General features: G+C 42.3%; 1 protein-coding gene across 1 annotated transcript; it reads right to left on the bottom strand.

Annotated features, from left to right (window-relative positions):
• Window positions 1–9,606: 9,606 nt before the first annotated feature.
• Window positions 9,607–14,850, bottom strand: POP5 (POP5 ribonuclease P/MRP subunit). Its single transcript, XM_077294434.1, has 5 exons — window positions 14,704–14,850; window positions 14,493–14,635; window positions 14,026–14,175; window positions 9,957–10,040; window positions 9,607–9,817 (listed from the first exon to the last, which is right to left on the bottom strand). Exons 1-5 carry the CDS (start codon window positions 14,718–14,720, stop codon window positions 9,726–9,728), a joined length of 486 nt encoding a protein of 161 aa, XP_077150549.1. The 5' UTR covers window positions 14,721–14,850; the 3' UTR covers window positions 9,607–9,725.
• Between the last annotated feature and the right edge of the window lie 5,970 nt (window positions 14,851–20,820).

Genomic DNA, 20,820 nt, shown 5'->3' with positions numbered 1-20,820 from the left:
CTTTTCCAAACTAAATAGCCCCAAGTGTAATAACCTATCTTGGTATTGCAGACCCCCCAGTCCTCTAATAACCTTGGTCGCTCTTCTCTCCACCCGCTCCAGTTCAGCTATGTCTTTCTTATACACCGGAGACCAGAACTGTGCACAGTATTCTAAGTGTGGTCGAACTAGTGACTTGTATAGAGGTAAAATTATGTTCTCATGAGCATCTATGCCTCTTTTAATGCATCCCATTATTTTATTTGCCTTTGTAGCAGCTGCTTGACACTGGCCACTAAATGTGAGTTTGTCATCCACCCATACACCCAGGTCTTTTTCATTGTCGGTTTTGCCCAGAGTTTTAGAATTAAGCACATAGTTATACATCTTATTACTTCTACCCAAGTGCATGACCTTACATTTATCCCCATTAAAGCTCATTTGCCATTTGTCAGCCCAAGCTTCTAATTTACATAAATCCTCCTGTAATATAAAATTGTCCTCCTCTGTATTGATTACCCTGCAGAGTTTAGTGTCATCTGCAAATATTGAAATTCCACTCTGTATGCCCCCTACAAGATCATTAATAAATGTTAAAAAGAAGAGTGCCCAATACTGACCCCTGTGGTACCCTACTTTGTTTCCTATCCCTGAGCCAGCTCTTAACCCACTTACACATATTTTCCCCTATCCTCATTATTCTCATTTTATGTATCAACCTCCTGTGTGGCACCGCATCTAAAGCTTTTGAAAAGTCCATATACACTACGTCCACTGTGTTCCCTTGGTCCAGTTCGTAACTTACCTCTTCATAGAAATTGATCAGATTAGTCTGACATGAACGGTCCCTAGTAAACCCATGTTGATACTGGGTCATGAGGTTATTCCTCATGTTATTATTGTGTGCAGTGTGCAATAGTAATGGTTTTACAATGTGAATTTAACTAGCCAAGTCGTAGTTTGTTCTGTGCAATTTTCTTTGCTCTATTAAACATCCATTTCTTGTTACCACAAAGACTAGAATGTAGAGATATTTGTTCAGTCTCATAATTGTAGGCCTCTTCAGTACTACAATTGCGTTTACCCCTTGTAAGTTCACTCATCTGTACGCCCTGTATTAAGTGCTTAAGATTGTGGCTATTTGCATGTAATATGGTGTTACCCATAGGCGGACTATAATGAGGACAATCTGGGCTACTGCCTGGGGCCTAAGGCCCATCGCCAGATTGCCCTCATTATAATGTTTTGTGCGCCACCATCTGTGGAGCACATATTCTGGCAGGAAGCTTTCCTGGCACCGCGCTGCCGACTATTCAGAATGGCAGCGCAGCTCCAGGAGAGCTCCTGTCACCTCTGCTGTGATGTGCCAGTGTGATGATGTCATCGCGCTGGCCAGTCTAGAAATGGAGCCTCAGAGACCAGAGCAGAGCGCCAGGGGAAGGACATCTGGTGAGTTTGGTGAGACTGACTGAGTGCCGCCGTAAAGTGAAAGCAGATCACAGCGGTGACGTCACCGCTGTGCTCTGCTCTTACATTCCGGCCGGCAGTCAGTCAGAGCGGGAAGCAGACTGCAAGGGACCTGACGGACACCGGAATGTGAGTATGTACGTTTTGGTTTTTTTTACTTTTACGATGGTAACCAGGGTAAACATCGGGTTACTAAGCGCGGCCCTGCGCTTAGTAACCCGATGTTTACCCTGGTTACAAGGGAACGCATCGTTGGATCGGTGTCACACACACCGATCCAACGATGACAGCGGGAGATCCAGCGACGAAAGAAAGTTCCAAACGATCTGCTACGACGTACGATTCTCAGCAGGGTCCCTGATCGCTGCTGCGTATCAGACACAGCGATATCGTATGGATATCGCTGGAACGTCACGGATCGTACCGTCGTAGCGACAAAAGTGCCACTATGTGACAGTACCCTAAGACTGCACACTGTTAAAGAAAATTAATATTTACTGCTCTCCAAGCTGATAATCCCTTCCACCTCTCTGCACTGAAGCCGGCGCCGAGAGGTGGGGAGGAAATATGGGGGTGTAGGGCAGTGAATATTCATTCTCTTTAATAGCAGGCACACTGTTAGGCCTCTTTCACACTTCCGTTTTTGCCATCCGTCGCAATCAATCGTTTTGGCAAAAAAACAATGCAAATGTGTCCGCAGGATGAGTTTTTTTTGCCATTGACTTTAATTGACGACGGATTGCGACGGATGGCCACATGTCACATCCATCTTGCAATGGATGCGTCGTGTTTTTGTGGTCCTAAAGGCACAGATGATTGGCCTCGGGGAGACCAAAACATCCAGCACCGCGGAGACACCATCACGTGTTTCTCAATGCAGTGATCCAGAACACTGCCCCCATCCCTTATGGGAAATATGCAAATGCATGTAGGATATCTGCGGAGACACCATCACGTGTTTCTCAACGCAAGCAGTGAATAGCCAGGCCTTTCCCCGGGAAGGAACAACCACGGGAAGGGCAGCATCCAATAAAGGAAAACATCCAATACAGGAAAACCACCTATGCCAAGCATGGTATCCATCCACAGACAGCTGTTTCAGGGTGTTGCCCCTCATCAGTGTGGAGTAGGAATCTGGCTATTAGGAGCAGTGCCTAGTAAAAGGCTGTAAAGGCACAGATGATTGGCCTCGGGGAGACCAAAACATCCAGCACCGCGGAGACACCATCACGTGTTTCTCAACGCAGTGATCCAGAACACTGCCCCCATCCCTTATGGGAAATATGCAAATGCATGTAGGATATCTGCGCAGACACCATCACGTGTTTCTCAATGCAAGCAGTGAATAGCCAGGCCTTTCCCCGGGAAGGAACAACCACGGGAAGGGCACACCTACTCCACACTGATGAGGGGCAAACACCCTGAAACAGCTGTCTGTGGATGGATACCATGCTTGGCATAGGTGGTTTTCCTGTATTGGATGTTTTCCTTTATTGGATGCTGCCCTTCCCGTGGTTGTTCCTTCCTGGCGAAAGGCCTGGCTACTCACTGCTTGCGTTGAGAAACACGTGATGGTGTCTCCGCAGATATCCTACATGCATTTGCATATTTCCCATAAGGGATGGGGGCAGTGTTCTGGATCACTGCGTTGAGAAACACGTGATGGTGTCTCCGCGGTGTTGGATGTTTTGGTCTCCCCAAGGCCAATCATCTGTGCCTTTACAGCCTTTTACTAGGCACTGCTCCTAATAGCCAGATTCCTACTCTACACTGATGTGGGGCAAACACCCTGAAACAGCTGTCTGTGGATGGATACCATGCTTGGCATAGGTGGTTTTCCTGTATTGGATGTTTTCCTTTATTGGATGCTGCCCTTCCCGTGCTTATTCCTTAACGGGGAAATGCCTGGCTATTCACTGCTTGCGTTGAGAAACACGTGATGGTGTCTCCGCAGATATCCTACGTGTTTTTGTGGTCCGTCGTGACAAAAAAACATTCAAGGGAAAAAGATGATTGTGCATCAAACATCTTTTTCTCCCTTGAGAAAGCGGAAGACGCGAAACGTACGTCGGGACGTGTGTGATACTAAGGACGGGCTCACCACATGGGTATGTGCCAGGCATTCTATATGTGTTTAATTGGACTGGGAACTTGGCACTATGCACTTTAGGTCTATTTAGACTAGGGCTTATATATTTGAGATGCCCATATGTTATGACACGGACTATATGATCCCAGAAGACTGTATACTATTTCCTGTATCACTTTTTTGTGTTTTATACTTGGGTACTCATCCTTTCCTCTTAATGAATATGAGATTTTGGTATTTTCTGTGTTTTTAATAAAATTTGTTAATTTTTCTAAACACTTTTTGCGAGAGTGGTGTGTTTGGGTACTTGATACCCGGTTGTTAGATCACCCCAGAGTATAATGTAGCCCCCTCAGAGTATGATGCAATCACCCCTCATAGAATATAAATATAATACAGCCCCCCATAGAATATAATGTAACCCCGAACAGAATATAATACAACCCAACTCCCCATAGAATATAATGTAGCCCCATCAAAGAGTATGATGCAATCCTCACTCATAAAATCTAAAACAGCCGCCCATAGAATATACTACAGCCCACCTCCCCATAGTATATAACACAGCCTCCCACATAGAATATAATATACACCCCATAGTATATATCACAGCCTCCCCCATCGAATATAACACAGCCCACATAGTATATAGCACAGCCTCATAGTATAAAACCATAGTACAAAACATAACTAAGAAGCTGGGTGAGAAGGAGATAACAGTTGGTGCAATAGTAAGAAAATGGGGAAAAAATATAAAATGACTGTTAATCGACATTGATCTGGGGCACCATGCAAAATCTCACCTCGTAGGGTATCCTTGATCATGAGGAAGGTGAGAGATCAGCCTAAAACTACACAGGGGGAACTTGTTGATCTCAAGGCAGCTGGGACCATAGTCACCAAGAAAACCATTGGTAGCACATTATGCCGTAAAGGTTTAAAATAATGCAGTGCCCGTAAGGTCTCCCTGCTCAAGGCACATGTGTAGGCCCGTCTGAAGTTTGCCAATGAACACCTGGATGATTCTGTGAGTGATTGGGAGAAGGTGCTGTGGTCAGATGAGACTTAAATTGAGGTCTTTGGTATTAACTAGTCGAATTTGGAGGAAGAGAAATGCTGCCTATGACCCAAATAACGCCATCCCCACTGTCAAGCATGGAGGTGGAAACATTATGTTTTGGGGGTCTTTCTCTGCTAAGGGCACAGGACCACTTCACCGCATCAATGGGAGAGTGGATGGAGCAATGTACCGTAAAATCCTGAGTGACAACCTCCTTCCATATGCCAGGATATTAAAATGGGTCAGGGCTGGGTCTTCCAGCAAGACAATGACCCAAAACATACAGCCAAGGCAAAAGCGGAGTGGCTCAAAAAGAAGCACATTAAAGGTCATGGAGTGGCCTAGCCAGTCTCCAGACCTTAATCCCATAGAAAACGCATGGAGGGAGTTAAAGCTCTGAGTTGCCACCCAAAAGCCTCAAAATCTTAATGATTTAGACATGATCTGCAAAGAGGAATGGACCAAAATTCCTCCTGACATGTGTGCAAACCTCATCATCAACTACAAAAACATCTGACTGCTGTGCTTGCCAAAAAGGGTTTTGCCACCAAGTATTAAGTCTTGTTTGCCAGAGGGATCAAATACTTATTTCTCACTGCAAAAGACAAATAAATTTATATAATTTATACAATGTGATATTCTGAATTTTGTTTGATATTTTATCTCTCATTGTTAAAATTAACCTACCATTAAAATTATAGACTGTTCATGTCTTTGTCAGTGGGCAAAATCAGCAAGGGATCAAATACTTATTTCCCCACTGTACTTTGAATCATTCTGCCACCTTTAGATTACATGTCATCTGACAACAGCTGCTATGGTGACCCTGAGCAATCCTGTTTAATTAGTTACCGCTACAGTGTCACGTGTGCACTCAGCATCTAACATCACATCCGGGTTGTGGGCTACATACCAGGACTCAGAGATGCACATCTGGTGTCTGGAGAACAGAGAGACAGCCGTGACACGCTCACGTCACTTCCGGTATGCGCTCCAGCCGCCATATGAGCCGATGTGTCGGTGATGATGTAATAGAACCTACAAGAGAGCTTTAAAGGTATATTTCAGCTCCCCAAACAAACAGGCAACTAAAGCCTGGATATAACAGGTGGTGGATTTTTCCACTGGATAGCACTATGTAGGTTCCACTAGGGAAAAAAAAACAACACCATATTGAACCGATTACTCATAACGGGTTATATCAGTTCTATGAGAAATGAATAGGAATTGGTCCTGGGTAAAAAAAAAAAAATAAGTGTGCAGTGGATGTTGCAAGAGAGAAAATAGAAAATATGCCATTGTAGTGCCCGTTAATTATGCACAACATGTGCTCCTGAAGACATGCACCTGTAAACTAAATGGGCTCTCATCACTACAGAAATGCCACATGTGGATGATAACTGCAGTGTAGGCACACTATGGGGCTTAGAAGGGAAAGGATAAAAGCCAAACCAGAATCACAATTTGCAATGTTTCGAGATACTGCCCCTCGTCAGTGCAAAGCGTAAGATCTGGTTTGGCTGATCCCGGCAGATCTATACTTGTCAATAGACCACGTCAATCTCTGCCGCGATATATTGATGTTGTATTTCTGGTCTGGCAGGAAACGGCTGATTTAGCATCTTTTTTCGGCAACTCAACAAGAATAATTTAAATTTGCATCGCATATACAAATTTTACTTATTGGATGTGACGGTGAGGTATGACATGGTATGTTGCAAACAAATGTTTTGCAAAGTGACCTCTTAATGCGGTCCCTCACACTTTATCATCACATCCATCCACATGACATAAATGCAGAACCCACTGAACAATTTTTAAGAATCCGCCCCACCTGTTCTTCAGATGTTTATTTTGAGAAGAGAGCAGCAGAGTTGAGGGAAAGGTTCCGTGAATGCGGTTATGGCGTCTGCTCTATTAAACATGCATACAACAGGACCAAAAATTCTAAGTGTCAGAACCTTGTTCATACTCCATAAGCACGTTCAATAGATGGAAGAATTAGAATGATTACCCAATACCACCCTCCATGAAACCTCATTAGGAAATGTATTGACAAATACTAACCAATTTTGTTGGCTGATAAAACCTTGAAACAGTATTTGGGAACACGACCAAGTATCAAAGCAAGGCACAATTACAATTTGACAGATACTGGTACGGAGCCATTAGGATAAGAGTGATCAGATGACTTTACCCTTCCCACAAACCCACAGCTCCAGCTAGGGATGTCATTCATGTGGGGGATGCATTGCATGCCCAAATATAGTGTGCGCTATGATTTTCCATTCATCTGATGGCAAAAAGGAATTTAAAGTTACTTAATCACTTGTTCTACAAAAGTGGTTATATATTATGCCATCTGTCCGTGCTTGAAGACCTAAGTAGAGCTTACTACATGGGCTTTTAAAATAACAGTCCAAGGGCACGTAAGAGTAATTATTAGTGATGAGCGAATATACTCGTTCGGGGGGAGGGGGGGGGGGGTCCTCCGAGATTTAGTTTTTCTTGCCGCAGCTGAATGATTTACAGCTATAAGCCAGGCTGAGTACATGTGGGGGTTGCCTGGTTGCTAGGGAATCCCCACATGTAATCAAGCTGGCTAACAGATGTAAATCTTTCAGCTGCGGCGATGAAAACTAAATCTCTGAGCAGTCATAAATACTCGGAGGTCACGAGTACACTCGCTCATCACTAGTTTTGTTTCATTCCTGTGACTCATTCTAGTTTTTAATCACACCTATTTTATTTCATGTACAGCGATAGCAGGAATCGCTGATTGGAGACATAGTCTCTCGTCAGCTGGCGCCTTTGCTCGTACATAAAAAAAAAAAAAACACACCACACGCAGCATGTAAAATAATTACATACATATTCAAATTTTAAAAAAACACACATTATACTCACCTAACACCAAATCCCCGACACTCTCGTCTAAGAGAAAAAAAAAAAACACTCACCTTAACGCCTAATCCGCGATGCACAAGTCTCCTAGAAACTACAAAAATAAAATAAAATAATAATAAAACCACCATATACTCATCTGTCCGCCGTAGTCCACGCAATCCCAAGTGTCCCATGTCAATCTCACGTATAGAACAGTCACATCTGGAGGTGTGACTGCTCTACCGGACCGCCGGCGATACACTGACAGGAGGTAATCACTCCCGCAGTGCATCACTAAGCTGCCGGGAAAGTGTTCACCTGTGTGAGAAAATTCTCAATAGCCATAAGTGATAGCACCGGACCTGATCAGCTGATGAACTCCGGTGACCTCTCTCATGCAGCTCAGTGACGCACTGCGGGAGCGATTACCTTCTGTCAGTGTATTGTCGGCCATCTTTGAGAGCAGTCACATCATTGACTGCTCTCAAAGTCATCAGGATCATCGTGGGACATTATGGATTACCTTCTCTGCGGACAGGTGAGGAATATTGTGGTTTATTATTGTATTTTTGTTGCAGGAGACGTCAGTGGATTAGGCGTTTGGTGATTATGGTTTAATTTAGATTTATAAAAAAGGAGTCTGGTTCATTATTTCAAATAAAATACTTTATTCTGGGAGTCTGCCTTTATAATATCACTATGGGGTTAGTACTATGGGGGCGTCTTATAGACGCCTCTCCATTACTAACCTGTGGCTTGATTTCACCTGGCAATACAAAGGTGACATTACCCCACTTGCCACCGCTACAGGGCAAGTGGGAAGAGAGGCTAAGCACCAGATTTGATGCATCTTATACATGCGTCTTTTCTGGGGACGCTGAGAGATATTTTCAGCCTGGGGGTGGGGCGATTTTATAAGGATATTATAAGGAGACCCCACGTCAATTTTTTTTTCTGGGGTCCCCTTGTAAACTAGCCAGTAAAGGCTAAGCAAACAGCTGTGAGCTGATATTAATAGCCTGGTAACCCTTATTGCTTTTGGCTCCTTCCCAGAATATTAACATCAGCCCTCAGCTGGTTATGAAAATTTACAAGGGAGCCCCTGCACTTTTTTTTTTTTCTTTAAATTAAGAGTTGCTGTTTGGTTGCAGCCTACATAGATTTATTATGTTAATGCTCCTACATAGGCTGGTGACAATGTGTGTGTGCTTGTTTGTGTTAAATTACCGACTTAGTAATGAGAGTGTCGGGCTGTCAATGACAGCTTCTGACACCAAGCCCTAATCCCGTTACTCTGATGTCACTGCATCAGAATGAAAAAGGTGGTGTTGAACCAAGAAATTACATCACAAAACTTTTTTAAATCTTTATTTAGCCCACAAAAGTCTTCATCGCTGTACAAAAACGCACCAAAGATGGTGGCAAAATGCGCGTTTTTGCAGCCAAGAAATGCAGAAACCTTGCAGAAATTTCTGCAAGCAAATACTCAACGTGCACACATAGCTTTACATTGTTATATTTAACTGGTGCTACACTTGTAGACTAGTATTGAGCCATTGTTATAGTTTATGAATACAACATTAACAGGTCACAGACTTACTACACACAGGTGGGCTCGCTGGATAGTCCGGAAGATTTCATGCACTACTTGACATCTTTTGGTGGGAATGTGACGCCATCTCATAGTTTCCCACTTTTTTTTTTTTTTTTACTAAATGTGATTTTTTTTGTATTGTAATAAAACTTATTCGTTTGGTAAATATGGTTCTGGTGTTTATTTATTTTTTTTCGTTTTATGATCTAGGTTTCTCTATGTATTGAACCCTTTATTCCATCCATGAGACAAAATTAATCAGACAAATTAATCTGCATATCTCCATGTGATGTGACAGTATACAGATCTGCTAACCATGACATACTTGTACATCCATTTGTGGGACGTACATACAAAATATGATGTACCAGTATGCCATATGTCAGGAATAGGTTAGTAGTAGTGTTTATCGAGCAGCGAGCATAATGGGAGTGGGAAACAACCATTTTTCCAGAGAACGGCCTCTCTTTTACATAAGGAACTCATTCAGTTAAATCTCTGAGCACATGATATAAGAACACCACACCAGCGCCAAGTTTGCTTTTTAATATACAACTTTAAATAGGGATATAAAAAGGGGGAAAAAAAGGTAACACATGACATATTACTTATTTCAAAATTAAACAAATTTATATTTGTAGGTATGGCACCTACGCAACATCTTCATCAGCTGAAAAGTCTGGTTCTTGTACGTTTTCTAAGGAACAGCTCTCTATTGACTTCTGGATGGCTCTTTTCTCCTCTAAAAAAAATAAAAGTACATTTAGTGTGTGAGACTAATGACTTACACTGTACTGACAGCAGACATGCTGCCGAAATTTGTGGGATTTTCAGCCTTTGCCATATGTGGATGTAGAAACTTAAAGTTGGCAATTACTTACCAGGATTTGTACAGTTCTTCAACAACAGCATTAATTGTCTCCTGTTGTACTGAATGAGGAATTTCTGACATGTACGAATTGTGCCTGTAACAGAATACAGAAAACTTAAGGAGTATCCTGATTTCCGCCCCTTATGTAGGCTGTCCCATAAACATACTTCCTAACCACAGTGTTACTGATGAGGTCGAACCTTCACAGGCTCACGAGAATTGAAGTTTCAAAGTCCAATGTATGAATCTAGCCGTATGTGTGACTGTTGTGCACTCCCTGTCGGTAGGTGGTCACACATCCTGACTGCTTCTTATCCGCGTGATACACGTCATCAGTGGCACATGCTCAGCGCTTTTGACATTTGAACGGTTTAGTATAAAGGTTGTGCACAGGGTCTAATCTTTAGTTGCTGAAACCAGAATAAATCTATAAAAGTAATACTTAAAGGGGTTGTGCCATGACACACTTTGCTGGTAAGAGCTTCTAAGCAGGTGTTAATGTTCAAAAAAAAAAAATGTGTAAAGTGATTAGCTTGAATAATAAACACTTTTTTCGAAGTTCTCTGGTTCTCTCCTCTCCCCTTCATGTGTAGTGAATAGGAGAGTTTGTGGGAGGGATTACAAGAAGATCCATGTGACAGCAGATGCCTCTCCTTCATTGGCTGAGATTTCAAATCACTGACTTTTATAGCTTTATTGTCACCTTCCCCACTGTAGTGGTCAAATAGTCCCCTACTACAATTCTAGCTTCAGCTTCCATATTTTTTGTTCGTGCTCACTACTTCATCTCTGAAAAACACTCCCCTGTCTAACTCTTAGTCATCATATGCTATAGCAGGTCTTGTACAACTTGGTTTACCATGTGGTGCACATTTTAAAATCCGCAGCATATCGGTTGTGTTAGGGTAAGTTCACACTAGGCAATTATTTAGCATTTTTCTGCCGCAAAACATGCTCTTGGCAGGGAAGAAGCTGCAAAAAGACCAGAGCAGCACTATAAAAGCTGTGAAGACGGCAGAGAGCGAGTATGACTGGGGGCAGGAGGCTTACATTTAAAGCGCCACTCCAGCACAGAAAAAAAAAAAAACACCAAAACACTGGAGTGGTGCTTTAAAGGCAGTGGCGTAACTTGAAACTCATGGGCCCCTATGCGAAAGCCCATCTTTTAAATCTTTAATAGCAATAGTCTTTTTCTATAGGCCAAAGGGAGTTTTAGGGCCCCCTAGGCTCCAGGGTCCGGGTGCGATTGCAACCCCTGCACCTGTTGTAGTTACACTCCTGTTTAAAGGGTACATCATCTATCCACAGAGAAGAGTAGTACAAAATTCCCCTGGCGAATGGACCAGTGCTGAGCATGTGCAACGTTTTACTCCATTCACTGTATATAACAGCAATGTTCGCACTTGCGCACTAATAGTTCCATTCACACAGGACATTTTGGACCCACTATTCTCAGGAAAGGATGGAGTTTCAAACATTTATCAACTTACAGTACAGACCAAAAGTTTGGACACACCTTCTCATTTAAAGATTTTTCTGTATTTTCATGACTATGAAAATTGTACATTCACAGTGAAGGCAACAAAACTATGAATTAACACATGTGGAATTAAATACTTAACAAAAAGTGTGAAACAACTGAAATTATGTCTTATATTCTAGGTTCTTCAAAGTAGCCACCTTTTGCTTTGATGACTCTTGCTTTGCACAGTCATGAAAATACAGAAAAATCTTTAAATGAGAAGGTGTGCCCAAACTTTTGGTCTGTACTGTACATGGATAAATATTATTTACTGGACAACCTATTTAAAATATGTAAACCTCACGATCAACAAAAGAAGAAACACAAAGTGGCACCCACAAGCCTAATCAGCCGCAGACAAATGGTCACTATTTATTCTGTACAGCACGAGGGTTTCAGGCACTGTGTCAACCCCCAATTAGTTAACCTCACCATCCACACAACTTGCAACTGGATTCACAAGTTAGAAAAGATATGGAGTCCTTGGCTTGACAATCGAGGGCTGAGCACAGATCTTCTAATTAATTAGAGATTATTCCCTAATTAGCCATCTTTTCCCCCTCTCTATTGTCCACTTCCACTCCAAAGACATTTTATACTCCTTTATTCTAGAACTGCTGTGAAAATGTAAATGTTTTCTTCAGAATGTCGGGATGGGCTAGGGAATTTGTGCTGCTTTGTGTATATGGAATTATTATACCATACACGATCATTGAAATGGAAAATTTGTATTTAGACTTTTCAATAAAAAGGATTTTTTTTTTATGAAAAAGGGTAAAATAGCCATGAAAGATACTTTTACTAATAAGGTTGGTGAAGCGGCAGCAACAACATCAGGTCTAAGTTCAATGGGTCCATCAAGTTCAACTTTTCTCCACCAGTTACACATTCTCCATCTTTAGATGATTTATAGCCCACAAGGTCATTTGTTGTTAGATCTTTTTCACAATGTGGGAAGCTGGTATTGTGAAATATGGTGACAGTTCCTCATTAAAGGGAATCTGTCACTAGGTTTTGCCACCTAAGCTTAGAGCAGCATAATGTAGGGGTAGACACCCTGATTCCAGCAACATGTCACCTACTGGGCTGCATAGTGTACTTTTGATAAATTCACAGTTTTATCAGCAGTAGAGCATCATTAGAGGTCTAGTAATCCAGCTGCAATGTAGTTACTCCTATTCTTGAGCTCTGCATAACCCCCTCTCCCAAACTGATTGGCGTCTTTCTTTTGTGTACACTATGCATAGGCAGAAAGCTGCCAATTAATGGTGTGGGCTGGGTTATAAGGAGCTCAGCATTCAGAGAATTGGTAGATATGCAGCAAATAAAACAATGATTTTGTCAAAATGACAGCAAGCAGCCCAGTAAGTGACATCGCTGGAAACAGGGTCTCTGTCCCTTCAATTTGCCTGGAAGACACCAATCTGGTGATAATTTTCACTATATAGCCTTGAGTCGCTGAAACAAGAATAACTAGACTGAGCACACCTTTTATGCTAAATAATAAAAAAAAAATAGCATGTTTACTCCAAAAAGGAACTCTGCTGTATCTCCACCATGTGTGCTCTAAAAATGTTAAAGGGGTTGTCCACTACTCAGACATCCCTTTCTTAATTGTTATTTCCTCCATGTAAAATAAAAAGGGCTATACTGGCCTTTAATGGGCGCCATGGCACCAACTCTCTCGTTACGTGAGCCTGGGAGGCTGGAGCCAATTTCTTTAGAAAGAAACTGACATGTGCAGGAATTGAAAGAAGTCAGCTACGTCTAAAAGTGAGAGTGAAGTGGCCACTGACTGGTTGGAGGGCTCGAATCACGCAATGTGAGCCCCAGCTACAACAGCGTAGTTAAATACAGGCTGGGTTTTTTTTTTAATCTTAAATGGGTGAATATAGCCATTCAGGTCATGGACAACCCTGTTACTGTGTCACTATTGTACTGGTAATATACGCCAGGAAGTTGTACTGGTAATATACGCCAGGAAGTTGTACTGGTAATATACGCCAGGAAGTTGTACTGGTAATATACGCCAGGAAGTTGTACTGGTAATATACGCCAGGAAGTTGTACTGGTAATATACGCCAGGAAGTTGTACTGGTAATATACGCCAGGAAGTTGCAGTGGTAATATACGCCAGGAAGTTGTACTGGTAATATACGCCAGGAAGTTGTACTGGTAATATACGCCAGGAAGTTGTACTGGTAATATACGCCAGGAAGTTGTACTGGTAATATACGCCAGGAAGTTGTACTGGTAATATACGCCAGGAAGTTGTACTGGTAATATACGCCAGGAAGTTGTACTGGTAATATATGCCAGGAAGTTGTACTGGTAATATACGCCAGGAAGTTGTACTGGTAATATACGCCAGGAAGTTGTACTGGTAATATACGCCAGGAAGTTGTACTGGTAATATACGCCAGGAAGGAGAAACTGGTCCAAAAATCTAAATTTGAAGATAAGAAAGCCATAGGCCGGAGCTGGAATGTGACTCCTGCCCTCAGAGAGGCTAGCCTCATATGCTCAGATAGTCCTGGTCAACACCCAGGTTACTCACCGCCAACATGTAGTGTGTTGATGAAGCACGGATAGCGCTGACCTCTGTTTTCAAGCCTTGTGATAAATGGAAGGGACGACCACAGAAGCTGGTGAAAAGCCTTACGACATCGAAGCAATATGATGCCCGTGTATGCATTAAGATATTTCACTGTAACAGAAATACAGAATACCTTAGGCTATGCTCTACCCAAAATATAAAGATATAACTCCAAGTGAAATGGTACAAGTCTGTTGCACAGCATTATTTACCAGAACAGATGTATGTTTTGTAATTATCCTTGTATGTGTTAGGTAAAGGCTATATATATATATATATATATATATATATATATATATATATATATATATATATATATAGTGCCTGCACTTTGTAGCCCCCCGCAGGTGTCACGTCTCCTGGTTCTTTTATGCAGCTCTGACGTCATCATCATAGAGATGGAGCAGCTTTCCCATCCCCCACGGTACCTGACATGCCAACAGAGCACGCCGCAGCCCCGAAGTCTCCATGCAGCCTCGCCACCGTCTCCTTCACATTGTACCACACTGCCACCTCCGTGATACTCTGTCTCCAGCGAGGGTCCTCCAGCACCAGCTCACACAGGAAGTATCTGACAGAAACACCGCGTTACTGTTATCCTATCACCTCCGTTATAGCGCCCATAACTTGTGCACTTACCTAGATTTGAACCGCATGATGGCGTCAATTACACGCGCAGGACGGCATGGATTTCACAAGTCACATGATTAAACTACCCCGTTTTATGACGTCACTTCCGGGAGGACTGACCGTACTGCGCGGCCATATTACTTGTGGCATAGGCAAGTCGTGTCTGGTGTCTTCTTGCCCAGGCTTTTTACTGACACCTTTACCATCATCATTACGTGACAAGCTAACGGCTTGCTATGGGATTATTGTATTTTTATAAAGAGACGAGATAAACCTATAATAATACTGCATGTGCCACATTGGAAATATTAGGAAACAGTTGGAAAAGCTGCAGTTTTCTCATTGTACAAATTCATTTGTGGTTGTTCACTAAGGCCAGGCTGAGGCGGCCATATTGAAAGTCAGGCCAGTCACTTCCGTGTGTCCTTGTCTACATAGCAGACAACCCAAACCTTCCTTTACCTAATGGAAGGAGATGTGCAATGTCCGTAGGGAAGGCTGCGTGCCCACGATCCGGAATAGTAGTGGTTTGGATGCAGCTCCCCTGCGCTGAGTCCAAAACGCTGTGTTCTAGGTTTCAAGCACAGTCGATGAGATTTATAGAAATCCCATGCCCACTGTGCTGCTATTTACCGCTGCGTAAACTCGCTCGCGATGCTGGATTACAAGACGCAGCATTATTATTATTTATATAGCACCATTAATTCCATGGTGCTGTACCTGAGAAAGGGGTTACATACAGGGTTATAGATACCGTTAACAATGACAGATGGCAACTCTGGTGGTGGTGAGGCGGCAGCTCGGGTGGTGGTGAGGCGGCAGCTCTGGTGGTAAAGAGGCGGCAGCTCTGATGGTGGTGAGGCAGCAGAATAATAATAATAATTTTTATTTATATAGCGCCAACATATTCCGCAGCACTTTACAATTAAGCGGGGACATGTACAGACAATAAATTCAATACAAGTTCTCCCCTCTGTACCAGTCTGTCACTGTAAACTTGATTACTGTAAACGATATTTATAACCCTGTATGTAACCCCTTTCTCATGTACAGCACCATGGAATTAATGGTGCTATATAAATAAATAATAATAATAATACAAGTTAAGATAATTTAAACAGTGACATTAGGAGTGAGGTCCCTGCTCGCAAGCTTACAATCTACAAGGAAATGGGGGGACACAATAGGTGAAAAGTGCTCGTTATTTCAGGTCTGGCAATTATAATAAATAGGGATTTTCATATAAAGCTGCATGATTCGGTCATCAGCCCGTGTGTTTAAGTGCAATAGTCAAGTATCAAGTGCAGTTATCGTGCATGGAGGGTGTGGAGACAGATGAATAGTAGGGTGCAGATTCAGAATAAGGAGAATGGTTATTGAAGGCTGTAGGCTTTCCTGAAGAGATGGGTTTTCAGGTTCCTTCTGAAGGATATCAATTTCTGTGTCTCCACTGCATATTTTGACCAATAGAATGTCATCAGATGCGGTAAATCCACATGTACTGGCTACTATTCCTGATCGTGGACCTAAAACAGGCCCAAAAGCTGAGATTTTTTATCACTCAGTGTATCGAACGATTCTGAAGTTGGTTTCTTTCTGTTTTTTACAGGTTTAACAACAAAAGTAAAAATCACAATAATACAAAATAATGCAGCGAGGTGCCCTGATGACAATACACTTAAAAGCAGCTACAAAAATAGCGCAAAGATGGGAATCAAAGTGGGCACCGAAGGGCACTTAAATTACTTTGGGCCACTGATTTCACACTGCAGACACAAAGATAGTGATGGCCTGCATCAAATTCAGATCAGCCTGGCCCAAATGGGTTTTGGGCATGAGAACCGGAATCAAAGCGGGCAAAAAGCTAATTTTTGCTACGTTCACATTTGCGGTCAGCGCCGCAGCGTCGGGCGCCGCAGCGGCGCCGCATGCGTCATGCGCCCCTATATTTAACATGGGGGCGCATGGACATGCGTTGTGCTGCGTTTTGCGCCGCATGGCCGCAAGCGTTGGACGCAAGAAACGCTTCAAGTTGCATTTTTTTTGCGTCCAACTTTCGGCCAAAAAGGACGCATGCGGCGAAAAACGCAGCGTTTTAGCGTGCGTTTTGCCGCGTTTTTGTTTGCGTTGTGCGCTGCGGCGCCGACGCTGCGGCGCACAACGCAAATGTGAACGTAGCCTTTCACAGATTTTAATTAGTGGTGTTTTTCAGAGGTTAAATCAATTTGGGCCACAGATAGCACAGCACCAATACACAGAGCATCACATTCAGATCACTCTAGCCTGGCCCACACGGGTTCTGGAAATGAAAACTGGGCAAATTTTCACAGATTTAAGTACGTAACTAGCGTTGTATAAAGTGTTAACTTACCTTGGGCCACTGGTCTTTTAACACCAGCACAAAACAGGAAGATCAGCATCAACATCAGTTTTCTTTCAGACTGGCAGGAGTGGTTACTGATCAAAAAAGCTGGCATCAAAGTTAACAAACTGCAACTTTATACTGGCAGGAGCAGCGCAGAGCCTGGTGAGTGAGCCTGTGCTAGTGAAGTGTATGGATGGTGTCCTGACAACCACCAGTCCACACGTCCAGCAAAAGTGAGTCAGTTGGTGTGCTCACTGACAGCATCAGCCGTATTATCAACTAGTGATGGACAGTCCGGCTCTTTTTGGTGATCTGGCTCCGCTCACCAAAAAAGCCCCCTCTATTGGATCCTAAATGGATCCCTATTAAATTTGTTTTCACAATAGGTTAACACATATTTAAGATGGTTTTAATGCGTCTGAAACCCTGCCCACCTATGGCCAAAACTCCGCCTACTCACAGTTAGCCAATGAAATTGATCAGTGTGCGTAGTTTGGTATGGGTAGGCGGGAGTACGTCCGCCGAACACCAGAATTTTACCCAATGAGAGCCATTCAGAGAATTTAACGGCTGGCATTGGGGTGCCGTTCACAGCAGGGAGCAACCCATCACTTCTATCAGCACCGCTGTCTGCTCACCAAGGATGCTGTTATGTCCTCACTTTGACCCCTGTCTATTTGTCAGCTACAGGAAAGAAATATATCTTGGTACCGTGTTAGCCAGTAGATAGAAAAATATCAATTCTAAATATTTTTTTATTTGTCAGCTATAAATCCTGATAAGAGCAGATTGCGGTCTATGCCCATGACCCCCTCCGCCCCCACCTCCTACAGAGAAGCATAAGACCTGGTAGGACACAGCAGCCCCCTCTCAATATTCCCACAGGTGTCATTTACACTTCCAAACTGCTCTGAAAAACTTCAGGGGTTCACCAGGACATTGTGCTCATCAGGATTTATAGCTGACAAATAATTTCACCTTCCAGACTTGTCATGTAAACATAAACACACATATAGGATAATGTCAAAATACAAACTCAAAAAACAGAAATATCCAATCTCAGCCAGAAGCATTCTCATCATTGCTTCTCCATCAATAGTATCTAATCAAATAAAGACTAGTGGACAAATACATATGATTATCACAAAATGAGTAACTAGTACCCACAGACCACTATGCCACAAATCTCATAAAATCAATAAAGTTTATTGAAAACAAGTTTTAAAAAGGAAATTATACATAATACCATATGAGTTAAATTCAAAGAGGATTTATCAATATCCCTGATACAGCGGAAGTACCATATCCAATCATGTATTTTTAAAGGTTAAGACACAATATATAATTGAAACTAGTCTCATACACAATTCCTAAAAACATCCTTTAAGGAAATAATACAAATATTGTTCCCGGATGATGAGAATTCAGGGGCGTCCCTGGGCAGCGGCATACAATCATGGGTAAGCATTGATCTATTTTTTCCATCTTATAACTATTCCGTATACTGAATTCTCATCATCCGGGAACAATATTTGTATTATTACCTTAAAGGATGTTTTTAGGAATTGTATATGAGACTAGTTTCAATTATATATTGTGTCTTAACCTTTAAAAATACATGGTTGGATATGGTACTTCCGCTGTATCAGGGATATTGATAAATCCTCTTTGAATTTAACTCATATGGTATTATGTATAATTTCCTTTTTAAAACTTGTTTTCAATAAACTTTATTGATTTTATATAGGATAATGTGTATACAGTTGCGAGAAAAAGTGTTTGACCCTTCCTGGTTTCCTATTCTTTTGCATGTTTGTCACATTTAAATGTTTCAGATCACCAAACAAATTTAAATATTAGACAAAGATAACACACATAAACACAAAATACAGTTTTTAAATGATGGTAATGATGGTATTTATTATTAAGGGAAAAATAAATCCAAACCTACAGGGCACTGTGTGAAAAAGAGATTGTCCCCTAAACCTAATAACTGGTTGGGCCACCCTTAGCAGCAACATCTGCAATAAAGCTTTTGCGATAATTGTTAATTAGTCGTTTACAACGCTCTGGAGGAGTTTTGGCCCATCATCTTTGCAGAATTGTTGTAATTCAGCCACATTGGAGGGTTTCCAAGCATGAACTGCCTTTTTAAGGTCATGCCATATAGCATCTCAACTGGATTAAGGTCAGGACTTTGACTAGGCCACTCCACATCTTAATTTTGTTTTTATTCAGCTATTAAGAGGTGGACTTAGGCTTCTTTTACACATACCGGGTTTTTTGCGGGCCGTATCGCCGCAATTTGCAAGGTCTGCTGCAATAACGGACTGCAAAAAACTTGCGGACAGCCATTTTTAGGGTTCCCAATACTAAAGCAAAAGTATTGGGAAAAAAACAGCGGTCCGCAAAACTGGAAGTCACGGCGCACTGCAAAACCTACCTTCCGTTGTTTCTGCGGCCCCATTTATTTACAATGGGGGCCATGTCCGTAAGCCGTGAAAAAGATCGAGCAGGCTCGATCTATTTTCACAGCCGTAAATACGGCCCTCACGGCCATACGGCGCACCGTGGAATTATTGCAGCCCCATAGAAATCTACTGGGGCCGCAAAATCACGGCAAGTGTAAAAGAAGCCTTACTGGTGTGTTTTGCATCATTGTCCTGCTGCGTAACCCAAGTTCGCTTCAGCTTGAGGTCATGAACAGATGCCCGGACATTCTCCTTCAGTATTTTTTGGTAGACAGCAGAATTCATGGTTGCATTTACCACAGCAAGTCTTCCAGGACCTGAAGCAGCAAACCAGCCCAACATCATCACACTACTACCACCATATTTTACTGTTGGTGTGATGTTCCTTTTCTGAAATGCTGTGTTACTTCTACGCCAGATGTAATGGGACATACCACCTTCCAAAAAGTTAAACTTGTGTCTTGTCAGTCCACAGAGTATTCTTCCAAAAGTTTTGGGGATTATTTAGATGTTTTCGGGCAAAACTGAGACAAGCCTTTATGTTCTTATTGCTCAGCAGTGTATTTGATCTTGTAACTCTGCCATGCAGGCCATTTTTGCCCAGTCTTTCTTATGGTAGAGTAATGAACACTGACCTTAACTGAGGCAAGTGAGGCCTGCAGTTATTTGGATGTTGTTGTGGGGTCTTTTGTGACCTCTTGGATTAGTCTCCGTTGTGCTCTTGGGGTAATTTTGGTCAGCTGGCCACTCATGGGAAGGTTCACCACTGTTGTCGCCAATTGTGGATCATGGCTCTCATTGTGGTTTACTGGAGTCCCAAAGCTCAAGGAATGGCTTTATTATAACCTTTTCCAGACTGAAAGATCTCAATTACTTTGCTTCTCATTTGTTCCCGAATTTTGAATTGGACCACGGCATGATGTCTAGCTTTGAGGTACTTTTGCTTTATTTCACTTTGTCAGGTAGGTTCTATTTAAGTGATTTCTTGATTGAGAACAGGTGTGACAGTAATCACGCATTCATGTGGCTAGGGAATATGATCTCAACTTCCCTCAGCTGAAACATTTATAGGGGTATTCCCATCTCTAAGATCCTATCCCAATATCTGGTAGGTGTAGTAATACTAATAATATTAGCAAATACCTCCAATTAGAAATGTAGTATAATTCTTCTGATTCGCTTTCTCTTTCCTCATGTTCAAGCATAGCAGGGCCTTAGGTATCCTTGGTTACGACCACTGATTTAGTAACAGCTAGTTCCTAGTTGTCATAACCATGGCTCTTAAGGCTC

The sequence above is a fragment of the Ranitomeya variabilis genome, chromosome 1, assembly GCF_051348905.1.
Source record: "Ranitomeya variabilis isolate aRanVar5 chromosome 1, aRanVar5.hap1, whole genome shotgun sequence".
Taxonomy (NCBI): Eukaryota; Metazoa; Chordata; class Amphibia; order Anura; family Dendrobatidae; genus Ranitomeya; species Ranitomeya variabilis.
This window is presented reverse-complemented; position numbering and strand designations above follow the sequence as displayed.